Source organism: Pinus tabuliformis, chromosome 7, assembly GCF_031772625.1.
Source record: "Pinus tabuliformis cultivar Carrire ecotype Pingquan chromosome 7, CPIR1, whole genome shotgun sequence".
Taxonomy (NCBI): domain Eukaryota; kingdom Viridiplantae; phylum Streptophyta; class Pinopsida; order Pinales; family Pinaceae; genus Pinus; species Pinus tabuliformis.
This window is the reverse complement of record NC_142293.1, coordinates 595684058-595710071: the sequence shown is the minus strand read 5'-3', so window position 1 is coordinate 595710071 and position 26014 is coordinate 595684058. Positions and strand designations below refer to the sequence as shown.

The 26014-nt window shown below is 38.6% G+C and overlaps 1 protein-coding gene across 1 annotated transcript in view; it reads left to right on the top strand.

Moving 5' to 3' along the window:
* Positions 1-26014, top strand: part of LOC149248834 (uncharacterized) — a 265848-nt gene that overhangs the window by 66990 nt on the left and 172844 nt on the right. Inside the window, exon 16 of the mRNA XM_089451173.1 lies at positions 7396-7512. Within this exon, the coding sequence (XP_089307299.1) occupies positions 7396-7512 (117 nt within the window). The remainder of the gene's footprint in view (positions 1-7395; positions 7513-26014) is intronic.

The window sequence follows — 26014 nt, the reverse complement described above, 5'->3', positions numbered from 1 at the left end:
GCACTCATGGGGCCCTAGGAACTAGGGTGATGGCCATAAAGATAAGGGGTAGAGCTCATGTTTGGCTTTTGCCTGCATGCTATATTAAATGTCCCGACCATCTTTTGGCTTTTATAGTACTCTTTTTCTTTGTTTCTTGCTTGTGGTCATGATATGCTTTTAACTTTCCTTTAGTTGCATCAACCTTCGGGCAACATTTCTAGGCCTCGAACCAGACATGTGGACAAGGGGAGGGGGTGTGCCAGTGCCTTGTGAGCCTAGTGGGCATGTGGACCCAGAGAAGGAAAATGATGAAATAGGCTTGTAATGTGCAGAGGGGACTGAAAAATGTGGAACAAGAAAACGTTTTCCCAAACAATAGTTCAATAGGGGAGATCCCACGGGACTAGGATTGAGGATTAACCCCCATTTAAGGTGAGGGAACAAAACCACAGTCAAAACCCTTCCTTCTTCCATGTCACCAAATAATCCATGCCCAAAATGCCCAAGAAAAACAAGCATAAGCACTTGATTGCACAATGCAAAACATACCTTTTGGGTTGGATTGACACCTTCTAATGTACGCTCTTGACAGATGGGTGAGGGGACATATGACTGACGCAGGGAGCGGAGGTCAAATGGCACAATATTTTGGCTACATTGGTGGCTGTCAGGGGCTGTTGGCTGCCAAATGAAGAGATACCACAGAGAAAAATTCTGCTATGGGGTCACCCACCTTTGGCGGGTAACAGTTCTAGTGGAACTAGAACCTGTAGCTGAATCAAGAAAAAGAAAACAACAAATGGGAAGCACTTGTCGTGCAACTCAACAAACTTGTGTTTTTGCTAGGTCTAGTTTTTTTGCTACTATTACTATTTCTGAGGTTGCAAAGGAGTTTGAGGAGTCCTCAGACTCTGAGCCAAATGATGTTTATGACATTATGTAGCTCTTGTTGATGATCCCATGTGTAGTAGTGGTGATGAGTTTGATGAGGAGTGATAATGTTGATCATTGATATGTAGACTTGTAGTAAGCCAGTGGCCAAGTAGCTTGTTGCATTGTTTTTGGACCCTAGAGGCCATTTAGAGCCTCATTGATTATGTATTTTGTTGCTAACATGTATTGCACTCAGTGCCATTTTGATATATTCACTCTTACATGGTATATAGATGAGCAAACTTTGCATATTTTGTTTGTAATGGTTTGGAATCATGGTTTAAAACCTCAATTTTTTTTATTTCATTAAAAATTAATTATTTCATGTATTTTTTTAAAGGATCGGTTCGTTGAGATTTGACTAGTCTGGTTTTTCTGATTTTGGTTCAAAAATCGCTTTGATAGGTGGACCAGGCCAGTTACTGGTTCTAGTTTTCAAAACTATGGTTATGACCCAAACTAGCAGGTCTTGTTAAGGCCCTCATGATGCGAAGGAGGTGGCACACAAGAGAAGTGTTCACTGTCACCTCGACACGAGTCTCCAGTCTTTAGTCCAACTTTGACAAAGCCAAGGGAAGCTTACCTATACCAAACCCACTCCAACACAGGTTAATGGACCCATGCCTAACAATATCCCTTTGGTGATGGAGTCTAGAGTTCATTTTAATTTTTGAAGATCTTGCTGATTTGGAAACAAAAATTTGACTGTATAAAAATTGCAGACCAGCAAAAATAATAACAGTCTAATTGCAAAAATAAGCCTAGAAATAGCACAAAGTTTTGTTATTACTAATTTGGAGATGAGTACCTCGCTATATGCCTTGTTAAATGGCTCGAGGTGACTAATCAATTTTCTGTTTTGCAACTTAAGATCTCGAAAATTGCCGAAAAACAAAGAAAACAACAAGCTAAACCCCCTTTAGGGGTCACCTAGAAGTGACAAACACTCCTAAGTGTTGGATCTAGGGATGGTAATGTCAGTGGAATAAATGAATATCTATGAAATAGCTCAACACTTAACTGAGTAAATTGAAGGATTATGTAGTCAGGAAAATGTTTATTCACTGAAGGGGTGAAATGTCCGTGGGGTGAAAACCCATATGTAATGTTTATGAAAAAATTTAATTTCCAGCAAGCTGGAAGGTGTTTATCACTTCTGGTAATGATGTATTAGTTACCCTGAAGTAAAATAAATCATAATAATCTAATTTTGAACTCACGGCCAAGACAAACACCAAATTGGTGTATGAGACCCCCTTGTTGCGGGAGAAGAGACCCACCTTTGCACAAAAATTTGAATGCTAAACTCTACAGAGCTGTACATGCTCTAGCCCCCTCTAGATTTGAGCTTATGGCCTCTCACAAGAAAAAACTTGTTTACAAGTACATACCTTTAGGATCAAACCCTTGTATGAGGGTTTCATTTAACACTTGAATTTTGTTGCTGTAAATTATATGATATATTTGAAAATGCTTGGACAACCCTTGAAATTTGTTTTAGATCAATTTTCCTACTCAACAAAAGAAGAATCGTATCTTCCTTGGGCCAAATAGATAAGATTTAAACACAACCTAAGCGATGAACTAGCTGGAAATAAGGATTTGAAGCTGAAGCTAGTGAATTTTTTTTTGTATTTTTATACTTTATAATAACAAAATATTTGAAAAAGTTTTGGAATTTTAAAATCATGTGGTTGCTGTGGTGAGGCTTACCTTAGTCTTGCAAATTACCCTTTTTGGTGTCGGATTGTGATCACAACTCCTTCCAGATCAAATTTGTGTTTTAGACTAAGAGATGAGTTTGGATTCGAGAGACCAGTCACTCTCACTCTAGTCTAAGATGATTTAGTAGTCCCCAAATCCATATTGGAGCGATTTCCTCTTGAAATACCTTTGAGCAATGGATCAATGATTCAATTGTGGTAATGGGACAGATCTTGTCTTGATGAAGGAACCCTAGATAAGGGATAGTCCAAGAATTAGATTCTGATAACCACAATTCAGCAAAGAGAGAGTGAGGACTAGTGCCCTAGCCTCCTCTTTCAAGTGACGATGTAGCCCCTCAATGGATCGAACAAAGAGCTTTGTGTGATTTGGTATACTTGCAAAAATATTACGGAGCACAATATTTACAATGGCCAAGAAGAAGGAATTAATTCACGAGATAATTGTTTACACAAAAAATAAGGTTCTTATTATGGCACTATATTCTCACAATTTAATATCAACCAAATGGGAGGAGGGACAAACATTATATAAATTTTCTTGTAATGGCTAGTTTGAAACCCTTTCCTAAAAATATTGATTTGACTTGTCATCCACAACTGAAAGGCTAAGTCAATGCATGGGAAAATATTTTTTACATGAGAAAATTTCCCACACGAGGGCTTTGACTTGCTTCATTAAGTAAAATGAATAGAATGTAAGGGTCAATTTGATTTGTTTTTAGTTGCTTTGCTTGGAGGAGGTTCAATTTGCTTGACTCGAGGGTTTACTCAATCCCTAACAGCTACTTTAGCATCCACTTGGACCTAGCATCCACTTGAGGTCCAACGTTCACTTTCTTTACCTTTACATCCTCAATGTCCACTTGGGGAAGATAATGACTAGTAAAGGAGGTCGACTTGGTCCATTAGACTTGAGTTGCATTGCACTTGATCCTTTTTCTTTGGAAACTTAACTTTCTTTGAGTGATATACCATTTTCAGCACTTAGCCCCAACAGATAGTTTTGACTGCTCAAACAACTAAATAGGCTTCATACACTTGGGCTGACCCCTTGATTGGATGAGCCATATGTTAGATCTTCAATGCTTTGCTCGATTTGGTACATGCATTTTGTCTATTTTACATAACTTTTGGCGTAAGACTTGTCCCATCATATCAAGTCTGGACCTCAATTTGCCCAATTTAGCTTGCATGTGCCAGAAAAGAGAGTATGACCACCTTTGACTTGGAATATTGGCTCGATGCCTTTAGTTTTTGAGAAAATTTGTTTGTGGTATGTCAAAGTACACATTATTCTGAGCATTTTGAACCTTTGTTGACTTTTTGACCTTGGGACATTCTGCATTGGGATTTGTGAACTGCCTTGGGAAACATGAGATGTGAACTGTGAGACTGTCATGTTGAGAATTGTGAAATGAATAATGCACCAAGGTGAAAGAATGCATACTGACTCTATGATACATGACCATGTGGATAAGACAGGTGCGTTCAAGACATGGGTTGGATTGCCCCTACATAATGCCATCACCATTACAAAACCAATGGTTCCTCTAGACCATGTGTCCAAGTAGATCCATCCTAAGCTCTCCAATCCTATCTAGGACGAAAGAACCTAAGAGTGGAGTCTAAAAGGACCTGGTATTCTTGACCATAATAGGCCTAGGATACCATAACACATAATAGCACATGGCCCAGAAGGCTTTTGACTCGAATTATATGGAATTACAATGGTATTTCCCAAGAAAAAATGGTTATAGGTGCCCTTATTGAAATGAGGGCAACATGGCCAATTGGCTATTTTACCTTTAAAAATTCACCTCTTTTCTTTACATAAAATATGATTAAAGTGGTAATATTTTGTTGAAATTTACAAGTTTTAATAGTGAGTTATATGGTTTTTAATTAAATATTCCCCTATTTATCTCTATGTATGATTTTTTTCAAACTGAAATATTGCCTGAATACTATAGTCAAGTATATTGTGGCAGCCAGTGAACCAAAACTTGTGATGGGTTGCGAAGAATGCTGCTACAATAAAAAAGAAGAAATATGTGGTAGCACCAAGTTAGCCCCAAATTTGGCTACAAATTTGGAAAAGGCTTAAGCAGCTTCTACTCTAAGTAAATTTGACAAAAGCAAAAACCAATCAATCTCATTGGTGGAGGAGAAAAGTATTGTAAACATCTTTTTGGGGCTCAAGTAGTGGTCCTAGTCATCTATTATACAAGGGATTTTTTTCATAACAAAGAGTCGTAGGTTCAAATCAATTGCTAAAGGGGGCGAAAGAGTAAAAAGAAGCTATCATAAACCAAAAATCTGTTAGGAGCACCACTCTTGTTGTGGAAGCAACTATTCTCCTGTTTCTCTTTCTCTTCTTTTATTCTGTTTCACTTTGAAAGTATTATCTTAGTAATAGACCCTGGGAAGGGAGGGAATTAGGCTCGGTACTGAGAATTTATAGTCACTTTCGTGTTGTAGTTCTGGGCTTGAGATTTTATAGTACCCGCTCTAGAAACAGTGTTGCAAACATTGTGATTTTATCAACAAAGAATAGGGAGATTATGAAATTTTATTCTAGCTGATTGTTGCAACTGAAAATTTGGCAGTTTTTTCAAGCGAGAAAAAATTGCAATTTTATCGTAAATTGTGCAAAAAAAATCACCAGTCAATGGAAAATCATTGGGATGCAGACAACTTGCAATTTAAGTGAATTTTTTGATTTTTTTTTGAATTTTTGTATTTGAAATTTTTTCCTCTGTTTGCAGACTTTTATTGATATTTTCCCAATCTTTACAATTTTTGCTTTTCCAAACCCTTGATGATTTTATCCTGATGCTGATGTCATCAACATTGCCTAGAAGTACCTGTATTGTATAAAACTACCTGGTGGATTTGTCTGTGTAATCATGAATAAGCCATTTTCCCATTGATGAATTAAATAAAACTCGTGAGTTATTCCCATTTTCCATTTCTGTTTCTTGTCTCACATTTTGCTCAATGCCTACCTTTCCCATTTGGTCCTCTGGCTAATGTATGTGTGTTTTAGGATTGGCCTCCTTTTAAGCTCATATTTGTTCATTTGTCTTTTCCCTGAGTTATTTGTCATGTAGGAGCTGATTATGGTGGCTATGGTTTAGTGATGTTTTCTATGGGCTAAAATCTATTGAGTTCTTTGTGGTGCTTGGCTTCCTGGTCAGTGGTCACCCCAAAAATTATAACTCAAATCTTTATATTTTCTTCTTAATAAATTCCAGAGGCAATGCCTATGTACCATTCTACCCTTGCAATAACTCTAGTTTGAGATTCATGGATGAAACTTGCACTCAGAGTATAGACAAGAACAAATCTTTAAGAGCATTGAGCATACCCACCCTGGGCTGAGCACTAGATTGAAAGCCATGGGGCATATGAAGGTGTTACTAACTTACTGCACAATATGCCTCGTCATTCATCCTTGTGAGAGTAGGGACAACCTGGGGGACAACATCTACCATTGTGCGATTTTCCTGCATCTTAGGCATATAAGACATATATAGACTTGGCATATTTATTTTGGTTTTATCAATTTATAGCAGGATTAGCTTCTTGTTTTATTGATTTTTATGTAAAGAGAGAGGTGAACTATACTTCTTTCTCATTTTGAGTGCATTAAAAAGTATAAAAACACTAAATAATAATTTGAAAAGAATATTTAATTGCATTTAGTAATAAAAAAACAGCATTAACAGCCTCCTGTACCAGCTTTTGTTTTGCATTTTAATTTGGGACTTTTTATTTTGGATTTGGATTGGGTTGTGTGTCCAACATGGCACTAATTTCTATATCATTTTTCATTCCTTTTAGGACAGTTAAAGTGATTTCCAGCTCGTGTTTCTTCAAATAAAAATCCCAGGTTACAAACAGAACAACAATCTTTTATTGGTTTAGAAGTACTTCCAATCATTTATTGACTTGCAGATAATACCTTAGATCACTTAGGTATACGACCATGAAGTTAACAAGCACTAATTTTAAAGGGAGAGAAGTCAAGTGAGGTGACAGTGATTTGATTTCTAGTGCTATCCAGACTCCAGTTTGCTTTTGCAGTGGGGAAGTTCTTGGTGATAACACCATGAATTGAGTTTCAGGAAATGGAATATCGAACTTAATTGAACATTTTGTCTAACTTTGTTCAATGTGTGAAGTTGCAATGCCTGTCTTTATTGAGTAGTTATTTTCCTTGCAATTAGTGTGCATTTCTAGTAGAGCTCCACTGTTCAAGCAATCTTTGATGAAGGCATGGTTTGGTTATTTTCCATCAAGACCTGAAGTTGAGATATCTGATTGTACTTAATTTTTCTGTTAAATATAGTTGTTGATTTGCAATTAGTGTGCATTTGCAACAGAGCTCCAGTGTTCAAGAATCTTTGGTGAATGCAGCTCTGTCATCAGATTTGGAGATGTCTCCCTAGCACTTGTTTCTGCATTGTCTAGCTTGAATATCTTTCTGATTTTCAGTGACATGATTTTTGCATTTTGTTTTTGCATGGTTTGCTGATTGATTGCCATAGTAGTGACTTGTTCTGATAGCTTCATTTTGTAAGGCCTATGTGATTGTGGTCTGTGGCATTTCAATATGTATGCAGAAGCTGGAAGCATGTTTGAATTAATAAAATTTGCATAATAATGATCTTATTATAATTTCTTTTAAGATGATAGTTTACTGCTATTTAATGAACTTTTAAGACATATTGATAATGTGTTGCCTTCGCAGATACGTAATAAGCAATGCCTGCAGCCGAGATTTATGTTACAGGCAAAGAGGAACTGATTCATTTCGCCGTTTGCGAGTTGGAGAGCATTTCAACCTTCACTGGACTGATGTTAAGAGGTATTCTTTACATGTGTCTGAGAATTCATCTGCTACTAGCAATTGCTTGATTAGTTTATTTCCATCCTTAACTTCATACATATCAAGTGATTAATTTTATCATTGTTACTTTTATTGTGTTGGAAAATATGTTGCTGAGGGTTCAGAGGATAACTTACTGGCAATGTTGGGGAAAATATGAGCAAACCAAAAATATTCTTTCTTTCCTTTTTTTTATCATCTAAAGTAACGACAATGTCGAACATCTAAAGCGACAACAACATCAAACAAAGACATTGCCACATAAATATGAAAATAAGACTGATATACGAGATGTATAATATGTCAAGTGATACATCACACATCAATACTGAATGCAGATATTTGTTCTGAGTCCTAACTCCTGACAGGCTGATATAATATCACATCAAATGGATAATAAATGTATCTCATGATTCATCATCATGAGTCATCTAGATGCTACAGTGATAAATACACAAAGGAATCATCGATTTGCTCTACCCCTGTTATAGGAAAAAGTTATTTCTCTCTCTTTAGAAGTAGTGGGTGCCAATGGTAGGGTTGAGGTGGAAGTTGAAGTGAGATGTCTTCTGCTAGCTCCTTCTGTCTATGGTGGTGTTATGCCCTCCTTCAAATGTATACATTAGAAGTGGAACATCCTCCTCCACTTCTTCCCCCTCCTTTGGTTCATTGACATCCTTCTCCAATCACTTATATCTCTCCTCCGTGAAAGGCCTCTTGACCTCCACCCTCCATGAAGTTGTGGTGTCAATTGCATCCAATGAAATTGCTTGTTAATGTTGAAAAATGTGTAACTAGGTTCGGTCTTCATAAGTATGAAATGCATTCTTGTAAAATATAAAATGAAAAGAAATTATTATTGAAGCATGGGTTTCATGCTCAAGTCCTTTATTTTATAGGTCAAGCACCCATTGAGTGCTTCTAGGGTTTAAGAGTCATTGTCATATATTGAAGACCCTATGGATACATTGTATCATGAAAAGAAAAATTTGTTTTGTCTTTAAAGTGTCGAAATGCCCTTTAAGATCAAGTCGACCTAGAAGTTGGCAAGTCAGCCTACATGAAGAGCCACGTCTACCCTTGAAGAAGCCTATATATAGAGAGGAGCTCGTTCTCCATTAGACATACTCACTCACATCTCTTTCTATGCGAAGAAGAAGGCAACAGAGGTCGAAGAAGAAGGACAAAGAGGAAGAAAAGGAAGTCAAAGTGCTTGGGTTAAGCCTCTTTCTCTCCCACGTGAAAGTCGAAGCTAAGGTTTTTGCGTTGGGGACATCTTTGGTTCGATCTTGGAGACAAGAGAGAAAATAAGTAAAGTGAAGGTGTCTTAGGGTGTCTCATTAGCCCTAAGATTCAAGGAAAGGCAAGTGAAGAGGAAAAGAGGCCATACGAAGAAGATCGAAGTCTTCTTGAGGAGCAGCAGCAGTTGCAACAATTGTCGGGAGACAAAATTTCAGGGCAGAAATAAGAGGTCGAAGATCTTGCAGAAGGAGGCCGAGTTGATCTTGATCATGGCAGGTATTTGTCTGAGCCTATAAGTCATGGTATTCGTCAATTGAAGGATCTATAAGGAGAGAAGAGATTCAAAGGTTTTCCCCTCAAGAGGAGGGGTTTTGGCCCTGGCTTGCAGCCTATATGCTGTGTCACTAGTCTTATTGTTTTGGTAGTTGTTTGATGTATCTTACAATATAATAATAAGGAACAAAGCTAATAAGGTAAAAGGTAACCGAAATAGTAATCAAGTTAAAGAGAATTATCATATTAACTGACTTATTGAATTCTCAACATGGTTTCAGAGCTAAGGTCATCTAAGGGCATCATGAAGATATCCTCCACAGTGAATAAGTTCATTAAGAAGATTGCAAGCCATCTGAAGAAAGGTATCAAGGAAGCATGGAGTTTCTTATTTTCTATGAAGAAGGTATCAATCAAAGAAAAGGATGAAGGTCTCTTCTCGACTCTCTCTGGCATATTCTAGGATGAAGACATTTGGGTAACTAACAGTGGTGCATTAAGGCACATCACTGGCCACTCTAATCAATTGAAGACCTTATCAAAAGGAAAATCTACTTATTCAGTGGAACTTGGAGATAACAAGAGCCATCTTGTGAAAGGTATTGGATCAACCTCCATAAAGCTGGAAGATGGAAGCAAAATTCACCTCAACAACATTCTATTTGTCCCAGGTTTGCACAAGAATTTACTTTCCATTTCAAGTCTAGAAGAATAGGGTGATAGAGTAGCTTTCATTGATGGTAAAGTTGTTGTATGGAGTAAAGAATCAAGTATAGATCAAGCTAAAGTCATTGGCATTCGAGAAGGAAGACTTTATAGGCTAATGTCTCCTGTGGCCCAAGCCCTAGTTCACATTGAAATTAGCCCATGTGAACTTTGGCATAGAAGATTTGGTCATCTACATTTCAAAATCCTTCCAACCCTATGTTCCATAGTAGATGGAATTCCAAATCTAAAGGAAGATCATGGAGTTAGTAAGGGATGTGCATTCAACATGAATACCAAGAGACTATTTGGAAGTAGTGCTTCATGGTCAAAAGAAACCTTTGATCTCATTCATTCCGATGTATGTGGCCCTATGACTCCTACATCTCTTGGAGGTCATCTATATTATGTCACATTCATTGATGATCATTCAAGAAAAACCTAGGTTTACTTAATGAAAACCAAGGACGAAGTTTTTTCAAAATTTCAAAGAATTCAAAGCTAAAGTGGAGAACCTTACAAGAAAAAGGATCAACATATTAAGATCTGATAATGGAGGAGAATATACATCCAAAGAGATTATAGCATTCTGTAAGGAGTCTGGGATTAAGAGGGAGTTGATAGTCCCATACAATCCCGAGCAAAATGGAGTTGCAGAACGAAATAATAGATCCATTGAAGAAAGTGTAAAAGCAATGTTACACGATCAAGATCTTCCTAAGTTCCTGTGGGGAGAAGCCACGAAGACCGTTGTCTACATTCAGAATCGAAGTCCCCATAGATCTCTAGACAACAAAACTCCAGAAGAAGTGTTCACTGGAAAGAAGCCATTTGTAGATCATCTCTGGATCTTTGGGTGTCCTGTATATATCCACATACCCAAGGACAAAAGAAAGAAGCTACATCCTTCTAGAATGAAGGGAACATTTGTTGGGTAAAGTGTTAGTTTTTGTAGCATCGGATGTGTTCTAGCCTTGAAATTTTGTGGAGAGGCTAGAATGAATGCGATCTCCAAAACCCATAAATCGTTTCTGGAAATTCCGCCTAGAAGTGACTTAATTAGATTATTAGTCAGTTTTTAAATATTCCCTAAGTCTAAACTTAGGGAATATGACTAATTAATCAAAATTAATTAAGTTAAGGTGTGAATATTATAGAAACTCACACGGATCGATTACAAGTTAATCCTAGCCATCGATTAAGATCTAATCTTGGCCGTTGAAGTCTTAACAAAGGATTATAAGAAGAAGTTGATGGGGCTTGGAGAAATCACTTGAGTAGTTCGATTTCATGAGCAGATCGATTTCCAGAGTAGTAAGAGTCCGTTGCCGAAGAGAGAGCCAGTGAGATTGAAGCAATGAGAGAGGGGTAGGGACTGTGAAGCTGGAGGAAGTATCCCAGTTTTGGTGAGTGCATTTGCAGAGGGGCAAGTGATCCATAGTGAGGTTGATGCAAAGTAGCGTAGTAGCCTCTAGAGGCAATTTCAAAATCGCTGGGGAGAAGCAGAGTTTCAGTGCTAGAACTGGACAGAGGTTCTAGAGGCCAGGAGAGACATTTTCCTAGACAGCACCAGACTAGACGGCTTGAGGAGAAGCTGTTCTAAGCTGAGTGCAAAAGTGATTGCGCTAGGATGATGTAGTGACTGCCCAGAGCCAGTTTGGACGACTCAATTGGAGCTGAGGTCAGAGCTCAGATTTTACTGTGGAGTGAGGAAATTTCCTCACTAGATTTTTCTTGCCTGTATTTCTTTGTAGGATTGCCAGTTTCAACATTTAGTTGTACTCAGATTATTTCACTGTTGCTTAATATTAAACCCTTCAGCTGTTGCCTCGGTTTTTCCAAGTTGGGTTTTTCTGGAGATTTTTGTCCAAAAATAATTGTCATTTTATGTGTGTGCTAGTATTTATTCCAATGTTTATTTCTTCCATAGTTTATTTGTGTAGGTTGTAGTGTGATTGATTCAATATTTGCTGTAGCAAATAGTAAATAAATTGTTAAGAATTAATTTAACAATTAGGAGAATTATTTCCAGTTGTTGCAATAGGATTTGGATTCCCAAATTTTCACATGGTATCAGAGTGCATATTATCAGCCGTAGAGCTTAGTAGCGAAGGAAGAGGGAGTTTCGCTGTTCATTGAGGGGCAGTAGATCGAGACCCCAGAGGTAGCGTAGTCACCTTGGGCAAGAGGTCTAATATCTTGAGGAGAATCGATTTTTTTGAGAGGGACAAAAAAATACGGTCTCTCCAGATCGAGGGATTCTAGAGGCATAGGGAGGAACCGATATTTTTCGTGGAGCAGATCTCTAGTTGGACACAGTGGTTTTTGTAGCAGTTTTCTAGAGAAGAGCTAGCGTTGGGTGGAAGGAAGAAGTGCACACACAAAGGGAAGATTTTGGTCAGGGAACTTTTAGTCTCAAGAAGTTCGTTTTTTTCCTTGCAGATTAGCAGTCGTTGTGAGCAGATTTTCTCATTCTAGAAGGGAGTGCGAATAGCCTAGCAGCAACTAAGTAGAAGGGAAGAGGATATTTTCGACATTATCTGAGATGGCCACTACCAAACTATGAGATCAGGATACGTTGCATGGTGCTTCCAACTATGTCATCTGGAAGGCAAGGATGTCCTTCCTTCTGGATGAATATGGCCTGAAACCATTCATAGATGCGGTGGTAGCTATTCCCACGGATGCAGATCAACAGAAAGAGTACAAAAAGGAGATGGCGCGGGCGAAGAGGTTGATCCTTGATGGTGTTTGGGATCACATTGTATCACACATAACGACCAAGGGAACGACCAAAGAGATGTGGGATACACTTTACACGGTGTTCTAGGGCACTTTCGATCAACGAAAAATGTACTTAGAGGAGACGCTGAGATGCACCATGCTGCACAAAGGGGAAATCATAGACCCCTCCCTCACTAGGATTCAGAAGATCTGGGACCAGCTTGCAACTCTTGGGGCAATGCCTCAACCCATAGAGCTAGTGCAATTGGTAGTGTCTCAGAGGAGTGACAGGTATTTATCCAAAGTATCTTGGGCAGAGACACGTTGCTAAGGTGGGACAAGCTTAGTCACTAGGTTCGGCGAATTTGAATGAATAAGTTCGAAATTTGCCAAACTTCAAACAAATTCGAACTTATGCGTTTAAGTTCGCCGAACTTTATGGTGAACTTGAATTTAAAGCCAAACTCGAATTTAAAGGCGAACAAAATCGATTAAATTCATTTTGGTTCGATTTTTTTTCCTATTTTAAAAAAATTTCGAAATGAATTGCGGGCACGTTTTGGTTTTGGATTCATTGTTTGCGGAGGGTTAGGTTTCATTGTTTGCACTACCATCGAGCGACCGACGACCAGTGACCCAGTGACCACTACCAGTCCGCGTGAGCAACATACAGTGACGGGCCACGGGTTTTCATCGTTCAACAGGGTTTTCGACAGGTTTTAGACGGCTTTTTCGACAGGTTGTGGGCCGTGGCTTGTGGAACTTTTGACTTTAAATTGATTTATATATATATATATATATATATATATATCTATACATATTTTTTTTTTTTTTCCGAATTTCTATATGTCGAATTTTATGTCGAACTTTATCGGCAAAATTTTAGTTGCCAAACTTTATTCGAATTTCAAGGTCACCAAACTCGAACTTGAACACAAACCTGGTGACTCAGGGGACATGATGTGGGCCGATTTGCAGCAGGTGGAGTTGAGACGAGAGCTAGTGAAGAGCTCCATCAATGGCAACAACAACAGATCGAAGCAGGTGAAGGAGGAGGAGAATGTGGCCCTTGCATCGAAGGGTCTTATTCAGGGACAGGGGGTGCAACGAAAGGAGAATAAGGACCTGTCAAAGGTCAAGTGCTTCAGATGTGGTGAGCTTGGTCACTACAGTACCCAATGTCTTCTCAGGAAGAAGGACAAGGAGGAGAAGCAGGACCAGCAGACAACATCAGCAGAGATCGATAGGTTGTCCTCCAGGTTGGAGGAAGACTTCAACATGTTTGCTGATATACACCCAAGAGTCAAGTGGGATGACTTGGCGCTGTAGCCCCAAAGTCTTGAGGAGGTCTATCTCTTGCGTCAGTACCTTGCTACAAGGGCCCACAATATTTCAGTAGTAGGATGGACCAGTGGTAGTAGATGCAGTCAGATGCCAAAATGATAGATGCAAAGTCTAGTTATTGTCAGATGCTGGGCAGCGCAGTGTAGAGTTGGCAACACTGCAGAGTTAGCAGCAGCGTAGATGCCTCGGTGACAACACAAATACTAGCAGTTAGAGACTTGGGAGACATATGCATCATACTAATCATAGTTATTCAGTATTTAGGATGCTTTTCAGTTGCAGATGTTGCAGGTGCAACAACAACAGATGAAGAGGGAGTTATAGTGCAGATGCAGTATTGGCAGCGGTTCAGCAGGGTCAGCAGCAACAAAGATGGAACACATATCAGAGTTGCGCAGTAGTTGGTGGGCAGCAGCTGCCAGACATCAACAGTGTGACATGAGATGATGGAGAAACAAAGTGTTGCTATAGGGGGCAACAACACTAGAACACATTCCTCGCGAAGAGGGAGTGTTAGTTTTTGTAGCATCGGATGTGTTCTAGCCTCGAAATTTTGTGAAGAGGCTAGAATGCACGAGATCTACAAAACCCAAAAATTGTTTCTGGAAAATCCGCATAGAAGTGACTTAATTAGATTGGTAGTCATTTTTAAAATATTTCCTAAGTCTAAACTTAGGGAATATGACTAATTAATCAAAATTAATTAAGTTAAGGTGTGAATGTTCTAGAAACTCACACAGATCGACTTCAAGTTAATCCTAACCATTGATTAAGATCTAATCTTGGTCGTTGAAGTCTCAATAGAGGATTATAAGAAGTTGATGGGGCTTGGAGAAATCACTTGAGCAGATCCATTTCCAGAGTAGCAGCAGTCAGTTGCCGGAGAGAGAGCCAGTGAGATCGAAGCAGTGAGAGAGTGGCAGGAACAGTGAAGTCGGAGGAAGGATTCCAGTTCCGGTGAGTGCATTTGCAGAGAGGTAAGTGATCCACAGTGAGGTTAATGCAGAGCAGCGCAGTAGCCTCTAGAGGCAATTTCAAAATTGTTGGGGAGAAGCAGAGTTTTAGTGCCAGAAGCTAGGCAGAGGTTCTAGAGGCTAGGAGAGACATTTTCCCAGACAACAACAAACTAGATGACTTGAGGAGAAGCTTTTCCGAGCAGAGTGCAGAAGTGACTACGATAGGGTGACGTAGTGATTGCGCAAAGCCAGTTTGGACGACTCAATTTGAGCTGAGGTCAGAGCCCGAATTTCCCTGTGGAGCGAGAAATTTCCTCATTAGATTTTTCTTGCCAGCATTTCTCTGTAGGATTGCCAGTTTTGGCATCCAGTTTTACTCGAGTTATTTCACTGCTACTTAATATTGAAACCCTCAGCCACTGCACCGGTTTTCCCAAGTTGGGTTTTTCTGGGGACTTTTGTCCAAAAATAATTGGGTCATTTTATGTGTGTGTGCTAGTATTTCTTCCAGTGTTTATTTCTTCTGCAGTTTATTTGTGTAGGTTGCAGTGTGATTGATTCAATATTTGCTGTAGCAAATAGTAAATAAATTGTTAAGAATTAATTTAGCAATTAGGAGAATTATTCTAGTTGCTACAATAGGATTTCGATGCCCAAAATTTCACATACAAAAACTCATCAAAAGCTTATAGGATCTACATGAAAGATGGACATCACATGGAAGTCAGTCGTGATGTCATATTTGACGAAAGCATAGCTTTCAAGAAATCAAAGGAAATTTCCATAGACTCTGATGATGAAGAAATTCCCATATTTGAGGAGGAAGTGGACAAGAGAGAAGAAGGATAACACCATGAAGAAGAAGGTCTGAATGAGCCTGTTCAACTTGTGGTCATCCTTGAGACAAGAAAAAGACTCAATTGGTTAAAATCTACTCTACTTGATGCAGAAGGTCATGAGGCAGCGAAAGGATCTTTTAGAGAAAGCAAGAAACCCAAAAGATATTCTAGGTATGTTGCATACATGACAAAACTAATAGAAGCAAAACCATCCACTTTTGAAGAGGCTGTAAACAATCAAGAATGGAAGGATGCCATGAGTGAAGAATATCAATCTATCATGAAGAATGGAGTTTGGGAGATCGCACCTAGGCCCGAAGATAAATCCGTGGTTACTTCCAAATGGATTTATAAGATCAAACATGCAGCTGATGGAAGTATAAATAAGTATAAAGAAAGATTTGTGGCTGGGGGCTTCTCTGAACTTGAAGGCATTGACTATGAAGAGACATTTGCTCCAACAACAAGATACACAACAATTTGTTCATTAGTCTCTTTGGCAACATCAATGGGATGGAACATCCACCAAATGGATGTCAAGACTGCATTTTTGAATGGAACAATTGATGAAGAAGTCTATATAGAACAACCCTTGGGGTTCGAAGTTAAAGATAGAAAGGCATATGTTTGCAGATTAAAGAAAGCATTATATGGCCTCAAGCAAGCACCAAGGGCATGGTATGCTAGAATGTATGCATATCTTCAAAGAATAGGCTTCACAAAAAGTTCTGCAGATCTGAACCTTTATATTAAGGTGGTAGACGAAGAACCTGTAATCATTCTTCTGTATGTAGATGACCTCCTTGAAGAATGCAAGAAGCAACTAGTAGCAAAATTTGACATGAAGGATCTTGGGCTAATACATTACTATCTGGGACTATAAGTTTGGCAAGGGCCTGATGAAGTTTATTTGGGTCAAGGAAAATACGTGATCAAGTTGCTGAAAAAGTTTGACATGATGGATTGCAAATCTATGACCAACCCGATGATCACAAATTTGAAGAGACTAAGAAGTTCCGAGTCTAGCCATGTGGATCCGTCCAAGTATAGGAAACTTTTTGTATCATTGATGTAATTGGTGAATACTTGACCAGACATATGCTTTGCAGTAAATGTTCTCAGTCAATTCCAAGTGGTGCCGAAGCATGATCATTGGGTAGCAACAAAACATATTCTGAGATATCTATGAGGTATCGTCCACTACTGTCTGAAGTATGATAGAAGGAATATGTCCAACTGATTGGATATACAAACTCCGACTGGTGAGGCAGTGAGCATGATGGAAGGAGCACCGTGGGAGGATGTTTCAATTTGCGATCCTCCATGATCTCATGGATGAGCAGAAAGAAAGACACAATTGCTTTAAGTAGTACTGATGCTGAATACGTTGCAGCTTGTGAAGTAAGCAGAGAAGCAGTATGGTTAAGGAATTGCTATCCGACTTGTTTGAAGGACTGATGAACCCTACAGTGATACTTTGTGATAACACCAGTTGTATACGTTTGTCTAAGGATTCAATGTTTCATGGAAAGACAAAGCATATAAATAACAAGTATCACTACATACGAGAGCTAGTGCAAAATGGTGTGCTGCAGCTACAGTATATCTCCATTGATGAGCAGGTAGCGGACATATTGACAAAGTCACTTCCAAACAAGAAGCTTGTGTACTTGAGAGACAAGCTTGGCTTGGTTGATGTATCATCCTTAATTGAGAGGGAGAGATAGAGACTACGTTCTTGTCTTCACTTGAGAAGAAAGAATGGAGAATTGGGTAACCGTCTGGCATTTGATACTCTTTGAGAATGAGGAAGGGCATTTAAAATAATAGTAGTCATGGGATGATATTCTTTGAGGATTAGCTACCCAAGATAAGAATAGTCCAATGAAGGTCTTACTCGTTGAACACTTGGGTGGAGTATGTACCTTGAGAGACAATGATTATGGTGTCTATAAGTCATTGGTCTCGCCAACATTGTGCTCTGATCTTGTGGAGAGATAGAGCTGTTAGTCAAGGCCTTGCTATGTTACAATGCTGGTTAAATATGATGCTAGACAGATGGGTTACCAATTCGACTCTTTTTATGAGATCTCTTTAGGTTGAGAATGACCATGTACCTATTATGAATACCTCCCTAGTTAAGAGGGAGTGTTGAAAAATGTGTAACTAGGTTTGGTCTTCATAAGTATGAAATGTATTCTTGTAAAATATAAAATGAAAAGAAATTATTATTGAAGCATGGGTTTCATGCTCAAGTCTTTTATTTTATAGGTCAAACACCCAATGAGTTTAATAGTCATTGTCATATATTGAAGACATTATGGGCACATTGTATCATGTAAAGAAAAAATTGTTTTTGTGTTTAAAGTGTCGAAATGCCCTCCAAGACCAAGTCGGCCTAGAAGTTGCCAAGTCGGCCTACATGAAGAGCCACATCTACCCTTGAAGAAGCTTATATATAGAGAGGAACTCGTTCTCCATTATACATACTCACTCACATCTCTCTCTATGCGAAGAAAAAGGCAAAAGAGGTCGAAGAAGAAGGACGAAGAGGAAGAAAATGAAGTCGAAGTGCTTGGGTTTAAGTCTCTCTCTCTCTCGTGTGAAAGTCAAAGCTAGGGTTTATGTGCTGGGGACATCTTTGGTTCAATCTTGGAGACAAGAGAGAAAATAAGTAAAGTGACGGTGTCTTAGGGTGTCTCATTAATCCCAAGATTCAAGGAAAGGCAAGCGAAGAGGAAAGGAGGTCATACAAAGAAGATCAAAGTCTTCTTGAGGAGTGGCAACAGTTGTAGTAGTTGTCGCGCGATAGAATTTCGGAGCAGAAATAGGAGGTCGAAGATCTTGCAGAAGGAGGCCGAGTTGATCTTGATCTTGGAGGGTATTTGTCTGAGTCTGTAGGTCATGGTATTCATTAATTGAATGATCTATAAGAAGAGAAGAGATTCAAGGGTTTTCCCCTCAAGAGGAGGGGTTTTGGCCCTGGCTTGCAACCTATATACTGTGTCACTAGTCTTATCGTTTTGGTAGCTATTTGATGTATCTCACAATATAATAATAAGGAACAAAGCTAATAAGGTAAAAGGTATCACAAACAACTATCAAGTTAAATAGAATTATCATATTAACTACCCTATTGAATTCTCAACAGTTAATCTACTTCACCCATAGCTCGAGATTGTAGGAGAGATAGACCATGTCATTAAGTCATTGTGTTTCTAACCTATACGAGGGTCATATTCTAATTAGACAGTTACAAGCATAAATTAAAATCAATGAATTATAACAAAATAAAAATTTATTTGAACAATTCCAACCCATTGCGTTTATTGAGTTATATTTTTTTAAAGACACACGAATTATGCTTACATGCTATTACCCCTATTTCAATAGGGGTACTCCAAAACTTTTTGGCCATGCCATATAAGGCCAAAGTATTTTCCTTATAGCCTTGTAAAGCCATGTGGTTTTGTGTTATCTTGTGAAAGTGACTCTTAGATCCCCGTTGGTGCGGACGACCATGGTTACTCACAGTATTGTTTATGTCATGTTATGTCCGCCTTTGTGGCATTACTGACTTCTCCCTGGTGGGCGATAGCTCGCTGCCTTGATGGGTATTCTTAATTCTTGGGATTGTGTGTAGGGATCATGCATTACTAGGACTCATGTTTTAAGGGAGCAATGTGTCAATAAAGTCTTGTAAGCACGATCACCATATGTAGACGTCATCATCAAATATAATACAAGGGTGATGCCCTCATGTCAAGGTATGATGTCGCCATGGTGGAAGGTGCCAAATTCTCTCCAAATGGATCTCAAGTCATCATCATCATCATCTATCATCATTAAGAGAAGTGCAATGTCCATCAAGGTGGTGTAATGCCCTAGCTCAGAAGGTCAACATCCAAGGTTATGGAGTTGGAAGGGAGTCTCAAGGTTTGTGCTAAGTCATCATTAAGGTAAATGCGTTTCAAAAGGTGCCCAACATCCCTTGTGAAGTGTCCTGCATCATCTAGAATACCATATAACACATACGTAACTCAACGAATAAAGTGAGATCAACATCATGTGTACGAGAACCATAAGAGCATCAACGTGTATCATATTTAATGTTAAAGTCATCAAAGTACTTCTCATTAGGCATCGTCTTTGATTGCCTCACTAGCTTATGAATGTATTCAAGTTTGCTAGATTTGACTATGGGAGGGTTATTAAGTGTCCCTATTAGGTGTTTCCAACTATAAGGGGATGAACAATTCCTAGCGAAACCCTTTCAAATGATAGGTGTAAGTGATAGGTGCCATAGTCTGGGGTTTACTTCCTGAAAGGTGTCATAGTTTGGGGTTTACTTCCTGAAAAGTGTCATAGTCCTATACTAGGTTTTGCAAGACCAACATCCATGAACTCCTTTGTAGAGGGAGTGCTAACCTACTTCAATTACCTTACTTGCTGTTGTTTCTCCAAACCCCTTTAATTAACCTTTTTCTTGTTCTCATTTCCTTGTTCAACAAGCTTCATTTATTACCTTGTAATAATGATGATATCCCCCTTTAATGATGAAAAGTTCATTGCTTCATCAGGTTTTGTATGTTCTTTGAAAGTTCCTTTTACTTTGATAGGCATGAAATATGCTTAGTACTTGGGGGTGATGGACTATATAAGAGGGGGTAGAGTGGTACAAGAATTTTTCGTATGCTCGATTACGTAGATTTCAATAACTTGAAACACAACATAATTTATGTGTATATTAAATACTTTATAAAATAATGAATGAATGAATATTTTTACATGGCCATGGTGGTTCTCCTTATATAGGAGTTGACTGGCCATGCCAACGCAGAGAGGCATGTCTTTTGAATAGTGCCTCTTCAAACTTAATTAAGTAGCTTAATTTTTTTCTAAGTTATTAATTTATTAATATTTTATTATTTAATTTAGCCTTATATATAGTTATGAATATCTAATTCATAACATTGCCTCTCCCTTAAACTTGCTTTGTCCTCAAAACATAGGTAGGTTTGGGTGTTGCTGAAGAAAACGTTCTGACTCCTAAGATGAGTCTTCTTCCATTTGACAAGGTACTCCTTAATTGTCTTGGATCGTAATACCTTATCTTGGGTAGCGAGTATACCTTCAGGTTCTAGGACGATTCTTCCTTCTTCATCGGTCTTCGGTATTTTTGTTTGAGCTATTTGGTTTTGCCCTAGTACTCTCTTGAGACTTGATACATGAAAGTTGTTATGGATTCGACAGTTGTCGGGTAACTTCAGTCCATAAGCCAGACTACTTATTTTTTTGACTATTTGGTATGGACCATAATATTTAGGTGATAGCTTATTCTTTCCTTGTTTTAATGACAATTGCTTATAGGGTTGAAGTCTAACAAAGACCCAATCTCCTTCAAACTCTCTTTCAATGCGATGTTGGTTAGGCTGTTGTTTCATTCTGTTACGTGCCATGGTTATATTTTCTTTTAATAAATTAATTATTTTTTGGTTTTCTTCTAAGTGGTTTTTGACTATTGGAACCCTAGAGTCAAGTAGTGCAAAGTCTTTTCATTTGGGTGGCTCGTAACTATAGAGAGCTTGGAAAGTTGTCATTTTAGCCGACGTATTGTAGGTGGTGTTATACCACAATTACGCCAGGTATAGCCACTGAGTCCATTTATTTTGTTTGTCAGCGACGAAGCAACGAAGATATGTTTCCAAGCATTTATTTACGATCTCAGTTTGACCATCTGTCTGGGGGTGATAAGCTAAACTCATGTTGAGGGATATTCCTGCCTGGTGGCAGAATTCCTTCCAAAAACTACCTTTGAACCTTGCGTCTCTATCACTTACTATGACTTTGGGAAACCCATGTAGTTTGTAGATGTTCTTACAAAACATATCCACAATTTGCTTAGTTGTGTCAGCTTTTTTGATGGCCATAAAATGGGCATATTTAGTGAGTCGGTAGACTACTAATATCTTGTCCTTACCGTCAGATGCAGGTAGTTCTTCTATGAAGTCCATCGAAATCTCCTCCCAAGGGTTGGGATATTGTCAATCTTATTCCTTTGACAAGCATCACATTCCACAACATACTTTTGGACTTCCTTGCTCATACCCTTCCAATAGAATGATTGTCGTATGTTGTAGTAAGTTTTGAAAAAGTTGACATGTTCGGCTGTAGGAGAACTGTGTGATTCCTTTACTTTCGTCTTAAATTTGGATGTTGGTGGTAGGTAAATACTTTCGTTGTACCATACTATGTCATTCTTCCACTCAAAGTTGGTATATTGATGGATATTTTCAATCATAGAATTACAATCTATTTTGGCATATTCAACTCTTATTTCGTCTAGCCATTCAGGAATGACCAACATGGCGACACATGTTGTGTTGTCTTCATCCTTACGGGAAAGTGCATCAGCTACAACATTTTCCTTACCTTTCTTGTGTAGTATCTCTAGGTCGAAGGTTGATAGCTTCTCCATCCACTTCTGCTATTCTGTTGACAATGTCTTTTGTTGAAGTAAGAATTGCAGACTATTGTGGTCGGTTCGGATTGAAAATTTACTTCCAAGCAAGTATGGTGCCATTTTGTTAAAGCATGTATGATGGTGAGCATCTCTTTTTGGTATGTTGATTTCAAGCCTTCTCGTTTATTAAGTTTCCTTCTCTCGAATGCTGTAGGGTGGTTGTCCTGCATTAACACGACTCCAATTCCGAACCCTGAAGCATCACATTCAACTACGAATGGTTTGGAGAAATCAGGAGTCGCCAGTACCAGTGTCGTTGACATTACTTTTTTTTTAGATTCTCGAAACATTTGTCTGCTTGGTTATTCCACTAAAAAGCATTCTTCTTTAACAAGTTGGTCAGGGGTGCTGTCAGATGTTTATAGTTTTTTATAAATATTCTGTAATACCCGGTTAGACCTAGAAAGCCTCTTAGCTTGGACATGTTCCTGGGTTTGGGCCATTCTTTGATTGCTTTAATTTCGTTGGGGTCTAGTTTGACTCCCTCTTTTGATATATCATCTCCTAGGTATTCAACTTCTTTTTGCCCAAAGGTACATTTCGATAATTTGGCATAGAATTGATTCTTCTCCAATATAGATAGTACTTCTTCTAGATGATTGAGGTGTTCCTTCCATGTCTTACTATAAACAAGGATATCGTCAAAAAAGACTAACACAAACTTCCACAAGTATGGGTGGAAGAGTTCATTTATGGTAGCTTGGAAGGTGGCTGGTGCGTTTGTTAATTCAAATGGCATAACCTTGAACTCATAGTGCCCTTCGTGAGTTCTGAATGATGTATTTTCGACGTCTTCTAGTCTTACCTGTATTTGGTAGTAACCTGATCTTAGATCTAATTTTGAGAAGTATTCTACACTATGTAGTTCATCTAGCATTTCATCAATGAGCGAAATTGGAAACTTATGTTTGATAGTGATTTTGTTTAACCCTATGTAATCTATACATAATCAGAAGGATCCATCTTTCTTTCTGACCAATTCTATAGGTGCAACATATGGACTTCTACTTTTCGTAATGATTCCATGCTTCAACAGGTCCTGTATCAATCGTTCTATTTCTGTTTTGTGATGATGGGGATAACGATACGGTTTAACGTTTACTGGTGTTGAGTCTGGTTTGACTTCAATGATGTGTTCAATTTGCCTTTCAGGGGGTAATTTCATTCGCAGATCTTGAAAAACTTTCTCGTATTTCTGGATCAAGGATGAAATTTCTGATGGCTAGTGAGTCCCTTCTATCGATAATAACTACAACTGCTGACATTGTGCAACATACGCTGTGGCCCCCTTGCGAACAAGTTTTTTCATCTGTTGAGCAGAGATGACTTGAGTGGGTGGAGCTTGGAACCCAAACATCTTATACTTCCTTCCATCCCATTTGAATTTAATGAACTGCTTTTGGTGATTAGTTGAATACGTGCCTAGTGTTTGTAACCATTGTATCCCTAAAACGACGTCTACTCCCCCTAGGGGAACTGTATAAAAACTGGACTCCATTTCATATTCGCTTAGTTGCAATTTAACTTTATGGCACTTGCCTACTCCATCTATTTGTTTCCCATCTACTACCATAACTTTTAAATCTGCTACAGGGTAAGTAAAAATTTTCAGTTTTTTTGCAACATTGACATCTACAAAATTGTGTGTGCTCCATGAGTCTATTAGAATGATAAAGTTTTGCTTCTTGATGTGACCTTTAATCTTTAGTGTCTGTGGCTGAGCTATCCCTGTGATGGCTCCCAGAGAAATTCGTGGCATATACTCTTTTGATTCTGGATTAAGGTTTGCATTTTCTTCATTGTTTTCTTCGTCAGAGCTATCTTCTGAAGATTCTTCTTCTTGTTTTGCTTCGCAGTTGTAAAGTTTTTGCATTGCGCATTTGTGTATTGCTTAATACTTGTCTCCGCATGTCCAGCACTTGCCATCTTTTTTCCTTTCAATGTTAGATTGTTGTCTTCCTCCATTGCGCATTGGTGGTGGAACATACTTGCCAGAGTTTGTTGATGAAGATTTACTAGATTTCCCTTTGGAATAACTATTTGATTTCTCATTACTGGCATATGGTGCCTTATGGAGTTTATATTTTCGTTCGATAATTATAGCTGCGTGTTTGGCATCTTCAATGGTTTTGGGTTTATGTAATTTTAATTCTTCCTGAATATAATCTTTAAGGCCACAACGATACATTTTTAATAGTTCTTCATTTGAAAATCCTCTTTGCCTTACTGCAAACACTTCCCATTTGTGGGTGTATTCACTCACCATTCCTTTCTTTTTGAGGTGAACGAATCTCTCGTATACATCATCCTCTTCCTTGTCATGAAATCTTTTCAGGAGGGTGTTTTTAAAATTTTGCCAATTGGACAAGTAACCTGCACATTTAGAAGACAACCATAGAAACTAATCATATGCTTTTGCTTCTAGATAGTTGGATATAGTCATGACCCTTTCTTGCTCCCCGAGTGGTGGGTTTGCCAAAAAAATGGCGTCCATCTTATTTACCCATACAGATACTACGATGCCTTTATGGTCTTTACCATCATACTTAGGTAATTCGTTTTTAATTTTAAGATGGATCCTTTCAGAAGACTTAGTATAGTATTGACTTCTTTCGAAGTGGAGTTGCGGTATTCTCGACTACTTGTGCCTCAAAAATCCAGTGTTTGGAGAATTTTCATCTTCCGAGGTTCAAGGACTTTGTGTGGCTGAAGGTGGCTTGCTCCTTTATTAGATTGGCTCACTATGTCTTTTATGGCTCAGATATTCTGTGCCATGTCGTTTTGAGTCTTCCCAAAATCGTCTTGCTTCCATACGACGTTGGGAAGGCATTTTGCAGTCTGTCGAGTTTTCCTTGAATTTTTAGATTTTTAGACCCAATTTTTTAGATTTTTTTTTTGTTAAATATGTATATATATATTTTTAAACTTTATGATATATAAATTATATAGGTATATAAATAAATAAAATTAAACGGATTGAATCGTGATCGGTCACATTGTTTGACTGTGGCTCGAAAAGGATGATGACTTTTTTCTTCTACCCTCGCTGACAGAGCAAAGTGGTGATGGATTATGTGGCAGAACAACGTCGGGGGAGGTTTGACCAGATTGCGGCTGACGAGCAATGGTTGACTGTGTTTATGGATTGGGCAGCGTCGGAACTGCGTACACGATGACAGATAAAAGTGCAGTCTTTGGTCCGGTGCCTGCGGGAGTAGTGATTGGTCTTCGGCCCAGTGCCTTTGGGAGTAGTGATCGGTCTTCGGCCAGGTGCCCGCATATTCTGACAAGACGGATTGAGGCTTACCGCGATGCAGGTGGGGGAGGTCGATGGTCTACACGGAGCACGAGACAGGTGTGACACACAGTGGGGACAAAAGCGACCGACAGAGATGCATATAGACAAAGATGGTTGGGGAATTTAGGCAGCAGGTGGGAGTCAATAGGGACGGAGGTTTGTAGCGGATGGCAACGACAACTCGATTAAATGTGGAGGGCCCACAGGGCCGGTGACCCACGGGGAAGTGTGGTGCTGGCTTGATAGGAATAGCTCTGATACCACTGGTACAGGGATTTTTCGTATGCTCGATTACTTAGATTTCAATAACTTGAAACACAACATAATTTATGTATGTATTAAATACTTTATAAAATAATGAATGAATGAATATTTTTACATGGCCATGGCGTTCTCCTTATAAAGGAGTTGACTGGCCATGCCAATGCAGAGAGGCATGTCTTTTGACTAATGCCTCTTCAAACTTAATTAAGTAGCTTGATTTTTGTCTAAGTTATTAATTTATTAATATTTTAATATTTTATTATTTAATTTAACCCCATATATAGTTATGAATATTTAGTTCATTACATAGAGC